We start from the raw sequence: 16,014 nt of genomic DNA, 5'->3' as shown, positions 1-16,014 counted from the left end.
CATTTTGATCCCTCATAATCTCATCCTTGCATCCAATGCCACTAGTTTTGTGTGTTTTTGTTAATAAAATTGATGATTATGCAATATTAGCTCATCGGGGTAAGATGATGTATATATGTGAGTATTGTTAAGAACGACTCACTACTGATTACATTGATGTTGTCTCCAAGCTTGTATATTATCTTATACACAGCACAACAAATATGTAAGTATTTATCACAAAAAACCTCGGTGCAAGTATTATCTAATGTCATCAATACTTGAATTTGTCATTGATTTAATATGTGTTCGGGTGAAGATTTCTCTAGAAAAGGATCCTCGGACCTCAGCACAGCTCTCCAAGGGATTGGCACTTTGGATGTGTAGTCAGACTCTTGCTTGTTGATGTGCTACAAGAATGGGGCATATTTAGTTCTAAAAGGTGCCTTTGTGGGGCCTTAGGTGTAGGCCTTGAGGCTTGCAATCAAAACTAACTAAGTGCTAAGCGTGCCACTGCTATCTCAGTATAGCAGATGTAGAACAAGAGTGTTTTTAGTCAATTACTTGCATCCCAAGTTACTCGGACTTCTTGTTATCAAATGATTGTTGCATATAGGTTAAGTCTACTTTAAGTTCTTTTTCTTACCTTGTAAACAATGCCTTTTAGTTCATAGTCTTGCATGTTTGAATGAAGGGAGTCCAGATCCCCTTAAGTCATTTGTTTGGTCCCAAGTTGCTTTTAATGATAACATATCCATTAAACTAGTCGGATCTAGATACAAATGAGACTCTTAAAGTAGGAAGTCAGGTGGAAATCACTTGAATACATACTGGAGAATGCATTAAGTAGTAGATCTACAAATTTAGAAAACAAACAAAGAATTTCGGGCAAGATTTCATCTTGTCTATCAAGGTTGAACCTCTTGCAATCACTTCTCTTTGAATTAATAGGGGTTTATATGCTAAAAATGGATGGATGGTAAACAAGTTTACACAAGATAATAGATATTATACCACTACGGGATATAGCAGAGCTTTAAACTGAACAAGAGATAGCTTGTCGCTAAAAATGATTGAATCTGGGTTGATTTCAGCTTTTGGATGCAAATCTAGCTTGAGAGCAGAGTTTGTATGTTTGTTTGTTTGATTGGTTGAGTGTCCTTGTCTCTGAGGCATCTTCCTTCTTTTATAGGCAAATTAGCCCGACTGTTGTAACTTTGTTCTTGCCCGAAAGCACTTGGAGGGTAGTGAGTCATCTACTTTTTACTTGGAATGCCACTAGAAAGTGTTCTTTGGCTGGTAGTAGGTTAGTCTCCATCACTTGTCACTTCCATAGTAAGCATGTGGCTTGCATTTTGGCTGAGAAGGCTTCACTTTGCCTTTGGGCTTGGTGCTGGGCTTCGGGCAAATCCCCTTTTAGTTGTCATCCTTAGGCTTTCCTTCATCTAGGTCCAATGTTCAAATATTAACCCAAACAATATGGTTTATGAATTTCACTCTTGTTTTACACTCCTCACCTTGTTTTTGTCCCCCAATTATCCTTTGGTCCATCCTAAGACTAGATAATAAGGACACCTGAGGAGAAAAGAGAAGTGCAAAAATCATTTCCCTTGAATATTTCATTGGCTTTTGATTGTTGAATAAAAGAAAATTGATGCATAGATGGAACTGTAAAGACCAGATAAAGTTTATCAAGGAGTTTTGAGTATTTTTTGTATTGACAAATTTTCTCCCATGGGTAATGGACCCGTAGTAATGTGTAATATTGCACAACTCTTTTACCTATAAAATGTACAAATACCAAAGCGGGCAGGAAATGTGCCCATGAACTATTCACAAGAACCTAAACCTCAGAGAAAAGCACAATCTAAGAAACAAGTGTCACGGGTCCACAAGTGTCCACTCCTAACTCCAGCAATGCACCGATAGTGTCTCAAATTAACCACCTAAACCCAATACCCTAGGTGGTATTAAGCCGAATGGCTCTCAAGTGTAGGGCTTTATCTTAAAGGACCTCGGTGCAATAGGAGAGGATCACCTATTTTTAAACCTTAGATTACTGTTGGCTTGTATCTTCATCTCCTTGGTTTGTATCGAGCAAACTTTACACGAACAAAAGAATTTTGCTATTCCGGGGGATTTGAATCTCTTTTTAGCAGTAGATGCCCAGACTCTTTCTTGAAAAGCTTTTCAACCACATCATCCCAACTTGCCCTTCCACCAGTGGACTTCGACTTTGTATCGGCAGGGTCTTCACTCTTATTCCCAATCTCTGGAGCCTCCTCCAGTTTTTGGTCTTCGGGGGCTTCCTCATTGGGCGTTACAGCATGAGGCACATTCAAACTGACAGCTCTTTCCAATGCATCTTTGTGTTCTTTTTCAAAGGTCCGCAACCTCTCTAGTTTTTGTACTTTTGGGGCAGTTGTTACGGTCTCAGAACAACTTTCCTTCATTCTCTGAAGAGTATTTACATCACTGATCAGTAATTATTCAACATATAAAAGATAAGCATTTGCAATTCAATAGCAAACAGATAAACTCCCAAAATTTCACTTTACACTATGGTTCACAATTTCACCTATATGCTCGCTAAAAAGATCCATAATTAGCAATCGTAAAAACCCAAGAATAACACATTCTGACAATCTAACCAATTGACACATGTTGGCACTTGAACAATGTCCACAAATGCAAAGGGGGAGGAAACAACTTATAGCCTAGGGAGAGAAAGGGAAAGCTTTGAGCGGATGGTTTTCTTAGTAAATGAAGGGACAATATATCAAATGGAAATTGAATTGTCAGAGTGAAGACCGGCCTTCTTTCCTTCTGATCTTGTTCCACCAGTTACCTCTGCTCAAACTAAGAAAAAGTGACCAAAGACAGTAGCTTAACCCTTTTCCGTTTACTTCTTGCTCCCTTTCCAACAACCAAAGACAACCTTAAGACACAAGCTACTCTACAAGACAGCTAGTCAATCATGTTACTTTGGGGATTTGGGCAGGAGATAAACAGAATGCTGATATTCTTTGCATCCCAGTGGAAATTGAAGAATCGGCCTTGAGCTAAAAGCATATTTAATTTAGTTTAACTAAGAAAAGTAAAATGTAGACTTGGCGGAACATCGAGTGCAGTGGCATTCTAGGATTCATACAACCGACCCCACTTACTGGGATAAGGCTTGGTTGTTGTTGTTGTTGTTGTTGTTGTACAGGAAAAATAAAATGTACGAAATGATAATCATGGCAGTCTCAAAAGGAAAAGAAACGATAAGGGTTATAAAAGGTTGTAAGTTATGTTCCACTTACTAATAAAGCCTTCTCCGCTTCCCTTTCTATCCAGATAATTCCATGATCAGATGTGGCATTACATGACAAGACTATATGTTCAAATCTCCCATCAACAGGAATGGCAGTTCGGACCTCTGGAGGAAACCTCCCACATCTGTTATACGAAGCAACGAGGAACTCAATCATCGCATGAACACAACAGTTTGGGTTCCAACATAACACTAATGCCTTCCAGAAAGTAAATCATTAATTAGTTCAACAGACACACCCGCAAAGAGAATCCCATCAAAACAAACAGATTTGTTCCAATTTTGAAACTTCGCAAACTGGTATCGGGAAGATTTTACTTGACGCAAAAGTAAGGTACAAATAATGGATTTCTTTAAAAAAGCAAGCATTGTTATAGATAAGCCAACAGTTCATAACAATTAGAAGACCATAACCTGACATAAAAAGATGTATTTACCAAGAGATACTCCTAGAGATAATGGCCAATTAACAGAGAACTTTGAAAATGGTAATATTTTTTATATCCAATTTTTTTGAGGCACCATGACCATTCAATGTACAATTATAGACATTGTAAACCCCACTTATTAAGTTTTTATCTATTCCAAATAGTACCACACCCTGGTAAAAATCTAGTGAAACATTCATTAGACAAGAATCAAGATTCAAACTTATTTCCAAAAGAAAATGAGGGCAAAAGTTACAACTAATGTGCACTTGCATGAGGGACTTTGAAGTTCCATCAAACTTAGGCTACATTAGTTAGGAAGCACCACAAAAATATGTTGATGAACTTTCAAAAGAACTAGATGCTAACTTAGCTAGGCATACATAAAAAAAATTATGTGGATGGACTTTGTTATGCTATACCTTTGAGAGAAATTTCAATGAAACCTTTCAAGGTCATTTTGAAAGTCCCTTGCTGCATTTGTAGTGTTTTAGAGTAGCTTTGTAATGTTTGAGTAGTTCATTGGTAGGCTTAGTTCAAAGGATAGATTTTAAAGTTCATTGGGCTTTGAAAGTCCTCATCCAAATGTAGCATACATTTTTTCATGTTACGAGTTAGAGCATCTCCAACATGCTCCCTGAATGAGCCCCATAGCTAAAATTTAGGGAGGAGTCAGAAAAATTCAACTTCAATCATACTCCCTTTCCACCTCCTAAGGTAGGGATTCTTCTATGAGCTCTCTGAGGGAGAAAGGAGCTCCTAGAGGGTAGATCCTACAGAGTCTAACGACTAATGTTCTCACCAGATATACATAGTACATTAAAATGAAAAGCCACGAAGAATCCATTTCCTAAGTAGAACCTAAAGAGCAATTGCCTCCCGCTACCAGAGTCTGTGAATCACAAAGCAAAACAATTTCTAGGCCATGGAGCAACAGTTACCAAGGACACAAATTTCACATTGGTCTCAAAAAATCCAAAATCCTAAGCACCGGATTCATGCGGATGTGCAAATTAATGATATGATGTAAATGTGCAACAGCTGTAAGTAAGGCAAGTAGCATGCTTGCATTCATTCAGGAATTCATTACCCTTGACTCCATAAGTACCGAATGGCATCAAGGTTTCTTTGTCAATGGACATTCAACCACACTTTCAAGATTCACAAAAATAAAATGACAAGATTGTTGTAAGGATCATGGGGTACCTGCAACATTTGCGCTCAACAATATGATACATCCGACCAGGTGCGTAAAGCCTTCTGGGATCCCTAAGCTTCCTACCTTCTGGTATGAAAGTATCCCTCAAACAAACCAAAAACAAGAAGCAGGGCAAGCTGTCGAAAACCGCCAAAAGTGTTAGTAGTTCACTCCACTTTAAAATCTACAATTCCAATTAAATTTGTTTTATTTTTCGTGATATAATAAAATTTAATGGTTTCAACGAGTACCAACCAAAAGATGGACTTGAAAATATCTTCCAAAGGGGTTGCAGTTCTTGGCAAGAAATCATCCTACAAACACAATCACCAATTCCACAAGTCACGAAAACAATTCGAAACAAAACAAACACATTTACAAACACAAATGACAACCTTAAACTCAGACAAACCTACCTGCAAAACAACCGAGTAAATAACGTCGGCATACTTGACGGCCAAATTCAACGACATACAACGCGCCGGAGCAAGCGCATAGCACCTCACCTTGCTTCGGGGGACTCCGCCTAGCCGGTCCCGATGGTTGACCACAATGACAGTCAGCAGCGCCGCCACACCAGACCCCAAAGAGTGACCCGCAAACACCATATCGTAATTGGACCCGTTTTCGAGCCAGAGCCGCTTCAATGTCTCGCCCTCTTCGTTAAGCAGCCAAATCGCCGACTTCAAGAGGCCGTGGTGGACATATCCACCGTCGAACATCTGCATTCCGAGCTTGTTATCGAGCAAGAGCTTGTAGTCACTCTCTTTGACCAAATTGAGGCCGCGAATGGCGAGGACGAGCTCCTTGTGGTCGTGGTCGACGTAGATGAGGTAAGGAGGCGCCTGGCCGTCGGTTTGCTCGTAGGTGACGCGCTTGACTACCCAGTCGGGGTTGGGGCGGAATCCGCAGGTGGGGATGAAGTGGGGGTTGTGGAGATCGGCCTCGTAGACGGCGAGGACTAAGCGGCAGACACGGGGAACTGGGTCGAACTCGTCGGGAGAGGCGGATGTCCAGGTTGAGCTGTCGTTGGCGCCGATGTAGGTGCAGCGCCGCCACACCCAACGCATACAGCCCAACACAACCACGCACTCCATGCCACACGCCACCGACATTGCTGTTTGGTTTTTTGGTGGGATTAAGGATGGAAGATTTTGATGAATGGGTTTTTGTTTTGCTTCTGTTAAATTTGTGAGAAGCTCATGATTTTTTACGGCGGAGCTTCTGGCGGGAGAGACAGAAGGGAACTGAACAATGGGTGCTTGTCTTAAGCTCCAGGCTATTCTGTAACATGGTTGTCGTTTGCTTTTTTTTTTTTTAATATTTTTTTTTAAGGTAACTTTAACGAAAAGTTATGGTTCTGTTTATTTCAATTAAAAATTATATTTTTACATTAAAAAGTTAATTTTATTAGGGATACTTTGGATGCGATCCCTAATCCTTAACATTCTTTGACTAAAACCTTAATGGTATTCAAAGTTTGATCAAAGTCCCTTGACTTTGTACACCTCATTATATTACAATTAATATTTATATTTTTATATTTTTGACATTAATTGTTTGAGATTTTATAAGATTTATAATCCTATAAATTTAAAATCCCTCATTATAATACTATTGAAAACGGTTACAATAAAAAAATTCAAACATTTTGATTGAATAAATGGATAAAAACTATGTAAAAATAAGAAATAATAAATGGCAAGAGAATGTATCCATAGTGTTAAAAAAATGGGTACATTTCACATATAACAAAGCGGTACATTAATAAAGAAGAATGAGTACATTATAAATAAATTAGGGTACAAATAAAAGATTAAAAAATTATGAGTACAAATGAATTTTTAAAAAATATAGACGCTAAAAGAAATTAATACATGGGTACAAAATAAAACTAAAAAAAAATACTACAAATTTAAAAAAATGTTCCAAATTAAAAGTGGGTACAAACTAAAAATATAAATATATGATACAAAGTTTAGGCATAAAACATAAATATACCATATGTAATTTTTCTATCATTGATTAAATATACAACACATGGGTACAAACACAAATAAAACTTTAAAAAATATGGGCACAAAAAGAAACTAATATATGGGAACAAATTAAAAATGAAAAAAAATTGGTACAAATTAAAAATAGGTACCTACTAAAAATAAAAATATATGATAAAAAATTTAGCCATAAATATAAATATACTAATTGTAACATTTTTAACACTAAAGGAATATATTTAAAAATAAAAATATTTTATTAATCAAATAATTAATGATGTTATTAATACCAAGGACCTTGATCAAAAATTGAAAATGAATAAGATTTTAATCAATGGAGTAGCAAAAAAAAGGATGTGAACCTAATTTCTCCATTTTATTACTATTTACTTTACTTTTTATTTTATCATTTTTATTAAAACTTAAAGTTTTTAAACTCTTTTCATTAATTTTCGTTTTTTAAAGGGTTTTACACGCAAACTAAAACCATCATTTGGCATTTCCGACCACCAAAATGGGGAATACAAAGAGCACATGTGTGACTTTGGATTCTGCGGACTCAGTCATATTGGCCGTCTGATTCAAATCATGAGGCCAGGAATTGATTTAATTTTTTTTATTTCTTTCACAAAAATGGAGGTATTGATGTGGACTTCTTTATTCCTCTTTTCTTTCGTCTTCTTCTTTATTATTTTATCTTTATCTTTCCATCTCTTTTGAGCATGGAAGAAAATATCGATAATATCGATGATATATCGCCGATATTATCGGTTTTTCCCCAAACCGATATTTTAAGTGGTATCCAAGGGGTTTTCGTCAAAATATCGCGATATTATCGATAATATTGCGATATTTTGGAAATATCGCGATATTTTTTTAACGGTGCAATCGGAGAAGAACGCCGGAGATTGTGTGCCTATTTCCGAGCCGATTTCGTCCCAAAAACCTTGCAAAAACACGATTTTGAACTTCAATTTCACATATAAGGTTCAAATTTCACGCATGCAAGAGGTAATCAACATAGGGTTTAGTCGGATCTCACCTGAAAACTTGGGTGTGCCTGGGTGTGGGTGCGATCGGGGAAGCCGAGCTTCCTCTGTGCGTCGCCGTGCTTCCCAGAGACGGAGGAGAGGGAGGGAGAGTTCATGAGGATGGTGGAGATGCTGCGCTGGCATCGTGGTGGACGGATTTGGGTGTGCCTGGGTGTGGGTGCGATCGGGGAAATGGAGTGAGAGAACGAGAGTTCGAGAGAGAGATAGAGTTGAGAACTCTGAGAGAGTGAAGGGTCCGAGAGGGACTCAGGAAAAGAGAGAGAGATAGGGTGAGGGTTAGTGGGCTGCCACGTGGCAGCGTGACAGAGAGTGAGAATCAAGATGGAAGGTCCAGATTAGATTAGGAAAAGGACTCAATTGCACAATTTATATAATTTCAGAAAAAGAGTGAAAATATAAATTAATCTGGGGGTCTAGATTAGATTAGGATAAATGACTCAATTTCAGGGAAAAAGTGAAAATATATAATTTCAGGGAAATAGTAGAAGTTGTATTTATTGGTTAGGCATATGGAAATGCAAAAAATTGTTTTTCTAATGATTCTAATCAATTTCAAGAAAAATAATGAATTTATAAGGGTAAGATGAGTCTATAAAAGTGATATAATGAGTCTATAAGAGTGTCGGTCAGTTAGACAATTTAGATTTTTTTAATCATTTTTGCCAATTGGCTTGTTATCGCCTTGTTTAGATTTTGCATCACCATGTTTTATATTAGGATTTTTTTTTTTATCAAATTGGATTATTATTCATTAATATTATGTTTTATTATCAAATTGGATTATTATTCATTAATATTAGGTTTTTTTTATTATCAAATTGGATTATTATTCATTAAATTGGATTATTATCAAATTGGATTATTCATTAAATTGGATTATTATCAAATTGGATTATTATTCATCACCATGTTTTATATTAGGATTATTTTTTTATGAAATTGGATTATTATTCATTAAATTGGATTATTCATTAAATTGGAATACTACTCTTCACAATACACTCACTCTACACATAGAGATGATGAAGATAGTGAAAATTTTGAACCTCATAGGAACTCTATGTGGTACTAAGTCACTTATGTATCTTACCATGCAATGTATAAAGTGTAAAATATTGTACTAATTCATTATATATAAATGATTATGGTGTGTTTAGACTTCTTTCATTAATTACTACATATTTTCTACACTTACAATGTTTGTTGGCTCGCTATATAATCAACTTGATAATGTTAAATCCATCATGCAATGCATTTCTTTCCAATTTTTTGTGATAAACTAATAGATAATTGACTAAATAAACATCCTACAAAGTTTCAATAAAAATTTCCAAGTTTTTCTTCCAATTTCCGTAGTTTCCATGTAATTTTTATCGATATCGATATTTTACCGATATTTCTATCGATATTTCCGTGTTTTCGGACTACCGATATTTCCGATATTACCGATATTTTCTTCCTTGCTTTTGAGTTGTTTCTCTCAAATCTACCAATACCGTCCAATCCACTGTTGGTGACGACCAAAGAGCTAGAAACCACCCTAGTTTGTGGCTCTGGTCCAATTTCGTTGAATTTTGTTGGAAATTTTCATATTTCAAGAATATTTATTAATATTTATCTTTCGTGATTTGTTGCAAGAGAAGTAAAATTCGTATCGTCAAAATTTCTAACCTTTTGAGTTGTTAGAAATTTGAAAAAAGTGTTATTGAGTTGTCATGCTTTGAAAGAAAAATGCAACAAATAAAAAAAGTGTTATTAAGTTGTCATCCTTTGAAAAAGTGTTACTGACAAAATATTTATTAATATTCTTTATTTAATCGTCATGCTTATGAGTTTGGAAGTAGATTGTCTGCATTCTTATTTCCATACTTTTCACATGCCCTCCTGCGATGTGTGATTACAGTTAAACCACGTTAATATTTTATATTAATTTTTTATAAAATAATAAAATAAAAAGTAATAAAAATATAAAATATTGACGTGACTTAACTGTGACTATACAAACAAAAATAGATGGTAAAAGTATGGAAATGGAAGGGCAAACAGAAATATATTGTCATGAGTCATACTTTAAAAGAAAAAGCAAAAAAAAAAGTATAGCTAGCTGTACATTTGAGAACCTTCCTTCCAGGACTTATGAGTCATACTTTAAAAGAAAAAGGAAATAAAAAAGTATAGCTAGCTGTATGTTAAAGAATCTTCATGTATTCTTCTTTGATAAAGGTGTTACTGAGATGAGAGAAATTTGAAATTTTAAGATAAAACTCAGATGCACAAATAAACGTTTTTGCGACAACAAATTTATTTACTTGTTTACTCAATATTGTAAGTTTTTAAGGTTTTTAATACCCAAATTTGGTGCGCAAGCTCATTATTCAAATTTTATAATTTTATTTTCCTATCACAATTAAATAAAGAATATAGTCAATTAAAAATAATTATTCCTTTTTTTATGTCAAAAATTATTAAAGTTTAAACGAACAAAAAAGAAATTAGAGATTTTATACGAAACGTTAATAATAAATTTTTTTAAATGATAGTGAATATTAATTTAAGTTTGAACTCAAATTTCTGAATTTTTGTCATTGCTTCTCTGAGCTCCCTCTTTAGATTAGCCGATTAGTGGTTCCATTCTCAAAGTAGTGTAGTTGTCTTGTTGCCTAGGTTTGCAAGTGTTGTGGTTTCCACTTTGCGATGGCTATATTATGTGGTCTTGCCGTACAACAATGACTTGATGTGATCTCGCTCCTCTGCAATGATTTTACGTGATGTCACTTCAGCAATGACCGGTATAATCGCCAATAAAGGTTTATTGTATCTATCATTTTGAATAATGAGCTTGATGTGGTTCGGGAGTGCATTTTCAATAAGGTGGATATAGTTGAATGGATGAAAATGTCCATCTAAGATTAGAAGAACTACTATTCACTACTCCTGTTGGATTGGTCGTTGTGTTATGCTTGGTTTATGTGAATTTTGGTATTGATCTAGATTTACTCAATGATTTGATGGGGAGGAACTATATCACTGAACAGCTGCCGTCGGAGTTTTATGATACCCTCAAAAACAAGAGGAGCCGCAAATCTGTTAGCTTAGATGTCAATGTGCTCGCGGCAGCTCTTAAGATGGTAGCTAAAACTTGGTAATAGCAAGTTTTGGGACCAATTGTTCAAGGTTATGTTCAGATGCTATCTTTGTTGACATGGAAGGCCAACCAGTCGAGGGATGACATATTTAGAAAATTGTTTCGTAAACCACCCGTCCAAAAAGCTTCGCGAGCTGGATCTTGCAGTCGTGTGTATTGTGCAACCAATTCTGGGGAGGGGAAGACTGGTGCTCTGCATTAGATAAACCATGTGACGCCGGGGAAAGTTACACTATAGGTGAGGAAAATTGCGAATCCAGCAAGCATCCAGAGTCTCCGCAAACTGATGTTGTTTCTGTACCGAGTGAGACCGGGGACAGTCACATCATAGCCTAGGAGAATCGCATATGCAATGAGTCAAATCTGTTGGCTGATGCTGCGTCTGCTTCCCAATGTAACAGAAACAAGGGGAAGACAAAGAACAAGAACCAGAGGGGCAAGAACAAGGAGAGCAGAAAGTAGCCCGCTAGACATTATATATATGCGATCTGAACCTTGTTTTGCTGTGCAAGAACTTGCAGGTTCCCTTGATATAATATCAGACAACTTATCTTTGATGAGCATTGTTTGTTACAATTCATTACATGTTGCAATGTCAGTTTTGACTGGATACTGTTGGTTAAAGACGAAACCCCTAACTACCATGGCAATTCACCACTAGTAAATATTTACCATTTTATGTAATAATTTATGTAATTTTTTACTATATAGGTGGACCGTGGATCAGCTTCTCCTTTAATTGTTTCCATTATATTTCTCCGTTACAATTTGAAAATGCAAAATTAATAAGTGACGACACGTTAGGGATGTTCTTGAACAACTCTCTAGTTTGTGTGCAGGGAGTTAATGACCAATTACGACATTATTTTTTAAATAACAATATATTTACACTAAAAGAGTGGGGGAATAATTTGGTGAACAATGCTTGACTCCTCAAGGATGAGTAGAAACTTCTACTCAAAACTCTTTGTGTTCGAATCACAAAGCTTTGTGCTTATGATAAAAACCGTTCATATTATGAGTCATCTCTGCAAAAATGAATTAAAACTAACGTCGTTTAGTCGATCTATTGTAGTAAATACATAGACGGCTCATAATGCTTTTATCAATTCATTCATCTATTTTTATATAGTTCGATGACTAAACGACCTTAGTTTTAATTGATTTTTCATAGAGGCAATCTTTATAAAGTAATTTATAGTATGAACGGTTTTGATCAAAACACATCGACAAAGAACAATTTTGAGTAGGAATTCCTAATCATCATTTGAGTAGCCAAGTATTGTTCTAATTTAGTATCGAACTCACCATTTACGAGAATTGAATCTAAAACCTATTACTAGACCGCTCTTCGACATTCAGCAATTCCTCCTCCAGTTGACATACCCGACTCTTGTCCGAATATACTTACGTATAAAGTGATAGTGGTTTCAGAAGAGGTGATTCCATTGATTCGGTTGTTGACAGTACTAAGTAGTTGTTAAGCGTAGTTGGCATCTAACTAACCCAAAGTAGGCAGCCAAATAAGAAAACTCAGAGCAGAACAAGTGAACTTTGACATCATTGTGCATGCTTTCTGTTAATTTCGAAATTTAGTAATCTTTACACTCTGAAGCAACCACCACCTAACAAGTAACAAATCAAACTCTGCTGACTTAGGCAGCTGAGTTGGCCAACTCCCCAAACTGTGCTGCTTTAGACCTCATCAGAATTTTCACGATCAATTTACTATAAATTCTTGTCTCACTAGCTGCCACTTACTCCCCAAGTGAGAAACATTCAAAGATGGAAGTGACAATGTGGATGGCTCTAGCTACCACCATTTTCGCAACCATGGTAGCCGTGCCTTCATTGGCAGCGACTACCGTGACCTTCACCTTCGGTGACTCCTTGACAGATGTAGGAAACAACAACTATCTGCAGTATTCTCTTGCAAAGTCAAATTATCCTTGGTATGGTATCGATTATGTTGGTGGTCGACCTACTGGGAGGTTCAGTAATGGAAGAACCATCGGTGACGTAATATGTACTGTTCTTGATTCTTATACAGTTATACTTACCCGATGTCGATTTTTTTTCTTTTCCTTTGTATCTTGATGAACTTGTTGAATTTTGTTTGTGATTTTTGTAGCCCAAAAGATGGGGATCATTCCATCGCCACCACCTTATCTATCCTTGTCACCGAACGATGATCAACTGCTTAAAGGGGTTAATTATGCATCTGGTGGAGCAGGAATACTCAATAGCACTGGACTCTATTTTGTAATCACATTTCTTCCTAAAATATTTTGATCGCGTCGATGAACCCACAACTTCAGGTGCAGGAGTAAATGCTCTATAATCTTACATCCTTTTTTTTATATTTTTCTTCATGACAGATTCAGAGGCTGAGTCTTGATGATCAAATACAAGATTTCAAAAAGACAACGGATGTCATCAAGGCTAAGATTGGGGCACAGGCTGCAGCCAAGCTTTGCAAGGATGCCGTCTACTTCATTGGACTTGGTACTCTTTTATTAGACAAATGAAATCTTGTTCTAGATGAAAAGAACGCATTTTTTATGTAGACGTGGGATAAGTCAGTGACTAATTTCCTTGCACCCGAGTCTAAAGTCCCGTTTCCCGTAATTAGAGTAGTTTAGACAATTGCTCGTATATATCTAAGATCTTTTACTATATATTTTTTTCCTTTGCTTTTTTTTTTCAGGGAGCAATGATTATATCAACAATTACCTGCAACCCTTTTTACCTACTGGTCGGCAGTACACTCCCGAACAATTTGCGGAATTATTGGTCGGTACCTTAGAGAGACAATTTAAGGTTAGTAAACACTAACGAGTAAACGACACATCTCACATCTTTTACAATATTTTGAGAAAAGAAATACCGCGCTTTGCTTAAATATCAAGTTTTATATTCATATTTTAAATTGGTTACTTTAGCGAACGTATTTTAATTCACTCACAATCTTGGTCTTTGATCTTTCATTCCAAGCAAACTTTTTGTAAACTAGTTCGAGTTGTCTCATTCGAAAAAATCCAGGGTTTATACTCAAACTTGGCTTGTTTCTCATTGAGCCAAAGAACATAGGCTTCGATTGTTTCTTTCACAAGCTTCAACGATCCAAAACTGGTGCAAGCTCGAGCTCTTTCGAGCCGATTTACAGCCCTAAACCCTAGTTAATTAACAATGCATGTTCAAATTGTTTGTCAGAGGCTCTACCAGCTGGGTGCCCGAAATATGACGTTCCATGGTCTCGGACCACTTGGCTGCATTCCTTCTCAAAGAGTCAGATCAAACACAGGGCAGTGCTTAAACCAAGTGAACCAGATGATGCTAGGATTCAACTCCAAAGTACAAAAGCTCCTTGCCTCTCTTAACAGCCAACTCCCAGGGGCAAAACTCTCATTTGCAGACACATACGGAGACGTCCTCGACTTAATCCAAAACCCTACAGCTTCCGGTAATCAAACTCGATAACTCAAACTGTAGATTCGAAGTTGATTCGCAGACGTTTAACTTACAACGTACGTACCAATTTTTCAGGGTTTAAGGTTTCGAACCTTCCGTGTTGCAATGTGGCCACAAACATTGGAGGGCTATGCTTGCCTAACTCACAGGTATGCAGCAACCGGAGAGACTACGTGTTCTGGGACGCATTCCACCCTACCGACGCAGCGAACGCGGTTCTCGCAGATAAACTCTACCCGAAACTATTCGCGCCTCCTTCACCCTAGTAGGCATCTCTCCGATGATTACTCAAGGATACATTACCATTACTATTACCGTATGTAGTTCTGCAGAGTTATGTCAGCCGCGTTTTGTCTGCAGACAACAAGCAGATTTATTTTTCATCGCACCTTCCTACAAAGAATTTGCACTTCAATCTTAATTTGTTCCATTTGGATTGTAATCGGCGTTTTAGTCTTTGCTTAAGATCAAATTACCCGAGTGTAATGTACTATGAAGAAACGAATATATATTTATCTTTTCCCGCCAACCGATTGTTCATGAATCGGATGGTCATTCACCCTTAAATTTGATATCCGAAGAACTCATTCTTTTAATCCTTTAACATCAAATTCAAAAGTGACCAAGAAAACGGGACTCTCGGATTCAGATAATTAACAAATGACAGGAAAATGAAAATAACTTTTTTTTCTGAAGTGGGAATTTGGGATCAGACTGACGTGCAAACATAATTCAGCAGAGCAGAAGCCTATGTCACAGTTTAATCATCATTCCCCAAAATAAATGTCAAACATACGTTAAAGTATCACAATACAATTAGTTATTAAATAATTTTAAAAGTTTTTCAGTGTAATACAAAGTGTGGCGTATCAAATGTTATAATACAATTAGTTAAAAATTATTTTTACTTGCATTAAACAATCATCTAAGAGTTAAAAACCCTAAAAAATTCGACTACTAAACCTTAACCAAAATATTAAGAATAAAAGAGGGTAAGAAACCCAAAAAGATTACAAGAACCCTAAAAAATAAATTAGCAGAAAAATGGTGATTAGTTGCTCTCAGTCAAGGGCCAAAGTTTGTCCACATGAGAAACATCAAACAGTTGAAAAACAAACCCTAACAAGAATCAACCCAAAAAATCAAACAATGGGCTTCAAATGCTTGCCAAATCCTTCTTCTCTTCCCTAAAACCAGAGGTCAGATCCAAAAATCAACCTCTGTTATTAGAAAACGGAGTCATCAAGAAACACCAAGCACAAGAAGCACCGCCGTTGATCTGCGCGGTTAATTCAGGGGAGGGAAGATCCAACGGTTCTAGCCTCGCTTCGGTGTGGTTAAAGCAGATAAAATCATCATCGAGCAACAAGAAAAACAGAAAATTTGGGACTTTTGGGGTGTTTGGGAGGTGAGAAAAATTGTGGGACT

The 16,014-nt window shown here is 36.5% G+C and overlaps 2 protein-coding genes and 1 non-coding gene across 3 annotated transcripts; 1 reads left to right on the top strand and 2 right to left on the bottom strand.

Moving 5' to 3' along the window:
- Nucleotides 1-1,666: 1,666 nt before the first annotated feature.
- On the bottom strand, nucleotides 1,667-6,366 carry LOC103405885 (uncharacterized). Its single transcript, XM_008344908.4, has 5 exons — nucleotides 5,338-6,366; nucleotides 5,177-5,235; nucleotides 4,930-5,058; nucleotides 3,285-3,420; nucleotides 1,667-2,435 (listed from the first exon to the last, which is right to left on the bottom strand). The coding sequence occupies exons 1-5, from the start codon at nucleotides 6,034-6,036 to the stop codon at nucleotides 2,106-2,108; spliced, it is 1,353 nt and encodes a 450-aa protein (XP_008343130.3). The 5' UTR covers nucleotides 6,037-6,366; the 3' UTR covers nucleotides 1,667-2,105.
- A 6,507-nt stretch (nucleotides 6,367-12,873) lies between these two features.
- Nucleotides 12,874-15,153, top strand: LOC103405884 (GDSL esterase/lipase At5g37690). Its single transcript, XM_008344907.4, has 6 exons — nucleotides 12,874-13,141; nucleotides 13,247-13,377; nucleotides 13,494-13,620; nucleotides 13,823-13,935; nucleotides 14,329-14,578; nucleotides 14,662-15,153. The coding sequence occupies exons 1-6, from the start codon at nucleotides 12,901-12,903 to the stop codon at nucleotides 14,850-14,852; spliced, it is 1,053 nt and encodes a 350-aa protein (XP_008343129.2). The 5' UTR covers nucleotides 12,874-12,900; the 3' UTR covers nucleotides 14,853-15,153.
- A 135-nt stretch (nucleotides 15,154-15,288) lies between these two features.
- On the bottom strand, nucleotides 15,289-15,365 carry LOC114823026 (small nucleolar RNA Z122). Its single transcript, XR_003771191.1, has one exon. It is a non-coding gene; the product is annotated as a small nucleolar RNA Z122 (small nucleolar RNA).
- Between the last annotated feature and the right edge of the window lie 649 nt (nucleotides 15,366-16,014).

Source organism: Malus domestica, chromosome 17 (genome assembly GCF_042453785.1).
Source record: "Malus domestica chromosome 17, GDT2T_hap1".
NCBI classification, from domain to species: domain Eukaryota; kingdom Viridiplantae; phylum Streptophyta; class Magnoliopsida; order Rosales; family Rosaceae; genus Malus; species Malus domestica.
The sequence above is the reverse complement of the archived record's forward strand: the minus strand, read 5'-3'. Positions and strand labels throughout refer to the sequence as shown.